The sequence below is a fragment of the Ruditapes philippinarum genome, unplaced genomic scaffold (genome assembly GCF_026571515.1).
Source record: "Ruditapes philippinarum isolate M1 unplaced genomic scaffold, ASM2657151v2 ctg7620_1_1_1_1, whole genome shotgun sequence".
In the NCBI taxonomy this organism is placed as follows: domain Eukaryota; kingdom Metazoa; phylum Mollusca; class Bivalvia; order Venerida; family Veneridae; genus Ruditapes; species Ruditapes philippinarum.
Window position 1 is genome coordinate 10,443 of NW_026856749.1, and position 8,596 is coordinate 19,038.

Consider the following 8,596-nt stretch of genomic DNA (forward strand, 5'->3'; position numbering starts at 1 on the left):
TTCATACTTAAACAAAAAACCACTTATAATACATTTTGATATATACATTATTATATTGTAATGCATTTAGAAATAAGAAAAAGTCAAGCGTGGCCCGCTAGGCAATGGCACTTGTTAAAACATCATGTCATGACAATTTGTTTTAATCACATTTATTACAAAACAGTTCAAAAATAAACATCTAAATATCTATAAACACAATATATACATTTCCATTTTGGCATTTTCAATCAATTTGTTCTGTTCATGCTACATAAATTACTAGTGGTTGTACTATCAATATTTCAATTATGAGAATGTAGTATCATCATATCATCATTGAAAAAGTAATTTCTTATTTTTTCAGCATTTTCATTCCATTGATTGTATAAAATCATTTTAGATGCTTCTTCAATGAAATGCCACCTATTATCCCCCGTCCTTATTGCCTTCAGAAACAAAAGATATGTATCTTCAAAGAAGGGAAAATTGTCAATCTCTTTAACGTATTTAAAAGCTGGAATGATGCTAAGCGAAGTAGCCGTCATTGTAAGATTGAATCTTTCACTGAAAAACAATGTATCCCGCACAATATGTCCGATTTCCTCGCCCATTCTTAGCTTCAGATATTCAACGAGAAACCGGAACGTTTTTCTTAAATATCCCCAATGTTCACTAACATCATACTCGCAGAATACCGGATAACCATCGCTTCCTTCTGGATTGTTTTGAATGTATTTTATTTCAGTTAAAAAATAATGTTCCTCAGACGAGTATTCATCTAAACCTTGAATGTCAGAGAGAAAATGTTGCAAAACTGTAACCATTTCATTACCGCGCTGTTTGACGAAAGCGTTATACTTTTGAGATGAGAGTAACTTTCGAAGTTTCCTTTTCCCGCTATATTGACACACATCTCTTGCATCTAACAACTTATAATTAACTTTCAAAAATATGAGTTGATCTCTTAAACTATCTTCTTCATTTATAATTTTTGCAACATTCCTAAAACAAACGTATGCTTTCAAAATAGTATACATATTTCTAGGCATATGAAGCTTAAAACTAAATATACAGCTCAAATTCTTATTTCCATATATTTTAAAGAGAAATCTCATCCAGAAATGGAAAATAAATTTCTCCTCTTCAAATCGCTGCGGATGAACATCCTTAATTGACTTTGCTAGAAAAAGAGCCCTTGCGCGCTCTTGGTGTAAACCAGTTGCTAAGTACATAGGTGTTATCGAATGGAAATTGCGACAGTTTAATACGTTTTTACCCCAAAAATAAGAAATATTTTCAAGTGTTAAAGACATATCATGCATTGCAAAAATATGTACCAAAGAAAACATTTGCGCGTTATGTTGAGAACAAAATAAATACTTATTTAGATTATTGTGATCGTTACGGATAATTGTGGAAACAATCAAGTCTAGGTCTGTATATGTTCTTGGTATGCTCTGCAAAGATATGTACCTATAATTGTAAAAAAAATGAAATATTTGACACTTTATCATAGCCCTGTTTTGATGCGTGTTTTATATCCTCCCGAACGCAATTCTTGTCAATTAGTTTAATATGGTAGGACATATCTTTATATGGCTTACAAAGTATGTAATACTTTTCATATTTCATCCTATATTTTGTGTTAGTTGCGATTAAAATCAAATCTTTTGCAGAAAGTTTACTTTTAACTCCTATTTCTATTAAGTGCTTAACCAAACCTGCAGACCAACCCTGAATAGCTCTTTCAAGAACATTAAATCCGTCACTGTCATAGCAAGAGCTATAAACAGTCGGGCCCTTTTGAAAATACAATTTAAAAGTTTTCTCAATTTCATCTAAATACCACTTGTCAAACACTGTCATAAGCGCTGAACAAAGCTGTCCAAATTTCAAGGCTAAAATATGTAAATGACATTTTGAAATCATGTCTGTACAGCTGTTAGCGCACTTCACGATTTTCGAAGCTGTCAACTGTTTATGTAACATCAATCTGACATATATTTCGTATGTCAAAACAGATGTATAGTCCTTGAGTAGTACATTTCTGATGAATTCATTATCTTGCAAAATCTTTTTGTTGACAAGGCTAACATATAAGGAAATTAGTGAGCAGTGATTTTTCTCTACAAGATCTAATAAGATCGATTTACGATGCAATGATGGTATTAAACCGTTTTTTTCAACGAATTCTAAAGCTAGTAGTATAGAATATTCTTTACCAGTTAGGAATGATTTACTTGATTCCATTGTAAGGTTAAGCAAAAATGTAAAAACGAAGTCCGTCGATTTTTCAAGATTTGAAACTGCAAGGTGCAAAGGTGTAAATGAATCAATATCTATGTCCCTCATAAGCTGTATTGAAAGTTCTGGATAATTCCTAAACGTATCAATAACAACTTGATAGTGACCGTTTAATAAGGATATGTGAAGAATATTGCGATTACGTTCAAATTTAATCATGATGTCTTCATCACTATCCACAACTAGTTGCACGATCTTTGAAATATTTGTATCTAAACTGAAATCATAAATAGCCAGGGAAGACGTTAATGGTTTCCTAAGTGCTGATGATATCAACGCCTTTTTAAGTCTGCTTAACAACGTACCGGTCGTATCAAGTAGCTGATTTAGAAGAAAACTAGTTGCTGCAAATGAACCACATTCGGCTGCTGAATCGACTGGAGTTTTTCCGTTTTTGCATCTTAAATTTTGTAACTGTTTTTCAGATGTGTTGACATGATGTTCAAGCATTTTCAAGCTTCCGTGGCAAGCTGCAACGTGAATAGGTAAACAACCTTCACTATCATAAATATTCCATTGTGTTTTCACATTCTTTTTATGAAGCAAGTCGATAATCCATAAACTATCAAACTTTGAAATAATGTGCATTATTGTAAAATTATGGGGACCATTATACAATTTCAGAGTTTGTCTTTCTTTCTCATTCAGTTGAAATAAACGGGATGGATCGACCGATTTCAAACACCTAAGATCATATCTAAATAAATTTTGATCAATGAATAGCTCAACGATATCTGAATAGTTGTTTTGGATTGCAGATATAAGAGGTGTTCTACCCCCTCGATCAAAGCATTCATGACTAGTTGTAGCCGGATCATTTAATAATACTTTAATAACATTGATATATCTCAACCTCACTGCAACATGTAAAGCTGTTTCACAAGCAACGAAATGCCAGTCATCAAAAAGTACATATATGTTATGATAATCATTTGCAACCATGGAAACAATAATTTGACTCTGAATTCTTATTTTGCCCCTAGGTATCCAGTGAAGTTTGGAATCACATAACTTACAGTCATCTTTTATATTAGATTTTATAATAAAATCAACTAAATCGGCATGAGCCCTCTCTGCTGCGAAGTATAAACACGTGTTGTCTAGCATCCATGGATAAAGGTTACTTATATATTTTACTATCTTGACGTGTCCTAGCTTACATCCAAGGTGAACTGGTAATAAATTCATTCCGTTTCGTCTATCTAAAGGATACTGTGAAGAATGTTTACCTTTCAAAATAAATTCAACAATTTTAAAGTGTCCATTTTGGACTGCTATATCTAACAAACCATAATCCCAGTGTAACTTTTCCAAAGATATTTGAACTGCAATATCAAGGTTAATGATGTCTTGGAATGACTTGGTTCTAAATGCTAGATTAGCTCCAGCATTAATCAATGTTTTAAGAGCATCTACGTTACCCATAGAAGCAGCAATGAAAGAAGGAGTGACATTTTGTCTATCTAAAATATCAGCTTCTGGATAATATTTCAGTAAATATTGCATCGCAGCTGCACTGTCTGTATACTTAGCTATGATGTGTAATGGGTTATCGTCTTTATATATATTTAAATCTATTACTCTTCTTGAAATTAATGAAGACACTGTATCTAGCACATTAGTGTCCATGTACTTATTTGCATGTACTGCATGTAAAACTAATTCTGCTATGTCTATCTTTTCCTGTTTATATTGAAGTACTTTTATCAAATATAAAGCATTGAAATAATGACCGTTATTTCGATTGATTTTGAATTCAATGTTATCAGTATCAAGCAACCACTCTCTCAGTGAAATGTGTAGCATATATGCTTTATTATCAATAAATTTTACAAAATCAATTAAAAGTCCAATGGCGTTATCATAGTCCTCTTGGTTTATTTCTGTCGTGTTTGAAAGTATGTACCACAGTTTATCTTCATCAATGGGCTGTAGCGCTGAACAGATAATCTCTAATATTGCTTTAGCATGCTTATACCCGCTGGTAAAGTACCTTTTGAACTGATGCTCATAATAGATATTCAGTGACTGGAACTGTTTTGAATAAGTGTTTGATTGCACTGTACTTGTCAAAAGTAAAAATGTAAAAGGTTCATTTTTTCCTTCTGTTTTGTTACCTCCATGTACACTTAGATAAAACTTCATGTCTTCTATGTTTCTCTGATCACTCGAATCCAAAAATATAAGTTTCATGTTATATTTTAGTTGCCGACAATACGAAATATTTCGGCAAGTTACAATGAATTTTAACCATTTTGGGAAAAGGTGAAGTTTGTATTTCAGCAGTGATGCTATTCCGTTGATTTTATTTTTTTTATCATGATGGTTATGTTCACATTCATCTAATGCATCGATGATAACAAATTTAACACCCCCTTCTGGATCTGGAATGTTCCGGAGGGGATGTATAAGGCATTCGTCGAAACAACCATAAGGATCATTTTCACATGTTTCTACGTCAAAGATATGCATGCATGAAGTGAATTCATTTTTTAGAATATCGTTGAACATTGGAATATACTTAGCTATCATAGATGTCAACCTTCTTATAAAAACAAAGTGCTGTTTTGTTATTATTGAATCAAACCGACATATGTGATAGGCCAGCAGGTGTTTCTTTAGATTGTAACTCGCATCTGAAGAAGTAGCACAAATAATATTGGCTACAGCAGCTGTTTTTCCAAAGCCCATATCCGTTATTAACACAACTCCTTTACCTGTTTGGTTAAGACCTTCTTCTAAGCTTTTGAATAACCACTGGCGGCCAACAAATGAATGATGGTAAGACAGGTAGCCGAACATTCGCACATATTTGTATGCAAATGACGGGATAGGGTCTTCTGATAGGCAATCTAAAATATGTATTTAGAGAATAATTTGGCTTTGCAATTGAATCGTTGTATTTGTTTGACATTTACTAAGCAACTTTTATTATGATAAATATTTCATTTTAAATTTTTTAATAATATAAGTCACTTCAAAGTCAATATAAACCATTTTTTAAATAATACTAAGTTTTAAAAGATGCAGGTACATGTATGTTAATAATTGAATTTAAATCGTAGACACAGAAAAACGCATGTCCATCGTAGACACAGAAAAACGCATGTCCATTTACTTATTGATAACACAGACACTTGGGATGTGGAGCTTAAAACGCCTTTTTAATCCAAATAAATGTATATTTGTCAATCCCAGCACATGTACTGATCATATAGATACATAAAAAACTTAATATAAGTCGTTTTGAAAAAAAAAATCATATTCAAACGTCTATTATAATTACAGTTAAACTTCGTTCGCTCGAACTCGGATCGCTCGAATACCTCCTTTCGCTCGAACTCATCGTCCAGTCCCGGCAAAATTCCTATATCATATATATTGTTCTACCTCGGATCGCTCGAACACCCATCGCTCGAACTCTCGAACATGATCTCCGGTCCCTTCGGCAGAAATATAGTGTAAATCACACCTTTTCGGTCGAACACAAACAGAAAACAAAAGTTGCGGGTCGACATGTTCTAAATAATTGATAGTCGGCGACGCATGTTTTTAACACCTCGTGATCGTGACAAAGGCAATTAAGGTTAATTGATAGAAAATAAAAGGTGTTGTAACCGATTTGTTTGTTATGATAAAATTGTATATTTGCCGTCTTTAGTAACGATAAAAAGAAAACAACTCCTGAAATGCGCAAAAGTCAATAAATAAATGACGTTTACCCGGACGGCTTTAGTTACAACCGTGGTTCATGTATCGTGAATTGTAACAGTGTAATCTATTTATAGAATGATACTTGTACGTGTTTATTTTAGTAAATGACTACAAATATATGCTGCTGTAAAATGTTTTTTTTATATATTTTTATATATTTAATTAATTCATTGTTTATAATAAAATTAATTCCATAATTGACATATAAATATACTTTGAACATTGTTCACAATTTGGATAATGATCGCCCAATCGAACTCAACCAATTACAATATGCATGCATAAAGATTAACACAGTGTACCGTTAATATTGTGTACAATAGGATAATAATTCTTAATATGACGTATTCGACAAACAGATGTTCTAACAACAATTATATTGACGTATTTATCATTTGACCTATGTAAGCTGGAAAACCTTTAGACATATGTTCTATGTAATAATAGTTCAACCTCGGTTGGCTCGAACTACCGATCTCTCGAACAAATTTTCACAGACCCTCCGAGTTCGAGCGAACGAAGTTCGACTGTATAATAGACGTTGGAATATGATTTTTTTCAAAAACGGATTATATTAAGTTTTTTATATATATGATAAGTACATGTGCTCGGATTGACAAAAATACATTTTATTTGGATGTTAAAGGCGTTTAAGCTTCACACCCAAAGTGTCTATGATTGATAAAGCAATAGATGACCTCTTGTAAGATATTCAAATATATATAAATATACTTTTACCTGTACTTCCGTTTAAAATTTCAACTTGACGTGACATTTCTTGTTTCGTCGTACTTATGTTTAAATTTGCAAAACATATGGCTATTAAGACCGGTACCATAACACCAGCAAAGCACCAGAATATTATATCACGTTTCGATGTCTGTTTTTCAGTCCGGTTTTGTTCTAATGTTCTATTCTTCTTCTCCCTTTCTTCTAGAAGTCTGGTTAAAGTAGACTGAATTTTACATAGTGCTTTTTCTACATCCGTTTCCATACCAAACTGCTCGAGATCCTTTAAAGTTTTAATCAGGTCATTAAAGTTTGGTATAGCCGCTTGAATATCTGGATGATTTAGTACGTTGAATATGATGAAGAACTTATTGAGCAATTCGTTATCCTCCATGTACAATGTAGTACCGTATTTATGAGTAAATTCATTCCTTAACTTTCGAAGCTTGCCAATTCCAGTCACCATTCTAGCATTCACTTCTGTACATCTTTTCCATACATTAATTATCGTTGACAAATCTTTGAAGTTGATATCTTTCATTTTCCAATCTGCTGGCATAAAAACTTCTCTGATCTCATCAGAAGACACCGGCCACATCCAGCTTTTCATCTGATTCCATTTTAATTGTTCTCTCTGGCTTTTTAGATACTTTGTCAATTCCTCTTTCCAAGCAAAGCAAGTCGGACACCATCTGTAATCAAGCAAAGTAGAAACGCAATGATAAGACAATTTTCATGATGCATTAGAAAAATAACTAAATGTGAAACAAATGAAGGTCGTTCTAAAAAGGATAACAGATGCAGCTTTATTTAGCCTGACAATTTGCTTTTGAAACGAGGAAACGCATTTAAGGTATCTGTCATAATTATATTACTTAAAAGTTGGTTTGTAATACACATCGATTGCGTTCTTGTATTTCTTTTTGTAATTGTTGGATATTAAACAAATATGTAGTTTTTTGCTGGTGAATATGATATGTTTTATAAAAATCAAATTTAAATGGCGCATTGTCGGACTTTCGTTTTGTCGTCCTAGCTGTTGCTAATGCACGCCAATCTGCGCGTTGCCGAGCGGGGTGTTGTCGCGATGTCACATTGTCGCTCAGTTCAAATCGAAGGACTGGCTTATTCAAGCAGAGCTACAGGGCAACATCTCGACTACGCGCCGCACGACAAGGCGCCGTTTGGCGTTCTTCGCTAGAGACAGGACGATAAGACGACAGTGCGACAACCGGCTGTTTGGCGCTTTGTCGTGTTGTCGCTAACGACAACGCAACACGCAGTGTACCAAATCAGTCACCATAAAACCAGTCATCATAATTTAAAGATTTTAACATAAATTCATTTATTATCTGTTGAATAAAGAGTATTACTATCAAATACCTTTTATGATCAAGAATACTCCGGCTGCATTGTTTATTGCACTGCGGTCTCTTCCCAAGTTTCTGAGATATTTTGCGGTGTACTGTTCCAACACTGTGGTCAGTGAAATGTTCCAGTGACTGCCCCAGTATGCTCAAAGCTGCATCAAGGCTTTTATAGTTTTTGTACTCCTTGCTTTTCCTTATTGCATTTATATCCGCCATATTTTGATAAAGTTTAAATCACTGCCTTATTTTCGGTTTAATTGTAGAATATGTTTTAAACTCAATATAAGCAGTTTATGATTGTATCGTATAATATAAATATCATGAAAAAAGTAATGATCTGTACAGTTTTGTCTTATATACGTGGAGTTAACGAAGGACAGCAAGTTTAAGGTGAACTTTCTTTTTGTTGCTACAATGCTATAGATACTTTTGATAATTTACATTCAGAAGACCCTGTCAAATGGTAATAATCGAGCAAATGGTTCAACAGTTACGAA

General features: G+C 33.3%; 1 protein-coding gene across 1 annotated transcript; it reads right to left on the reverse strand.

Moving 5' to 3' along the window:
- Positions 1–284: 284 nt before the first annotated feature.
- Positions 285–8,315, reverse strand: LOC132747603 (uncharacterized). Its single transcript, XM_060737024.1, has 4 exons — positions 8,113–8,315; positions 6,739–7,421; positions 1,487–5,138; positions 285–984 (listed from the first exon to the last, which is right to left on the reverse strand). Exons 1-4 carry the CDS (start codon positions 8,313–8,315, stop codon positions 285–287), a joined length of 5,238 nt encoding a protein of 1,745 aa, XP_060593007.1.
- Positions 8,316–8,596: the final 281 nt, after the last annotated feature.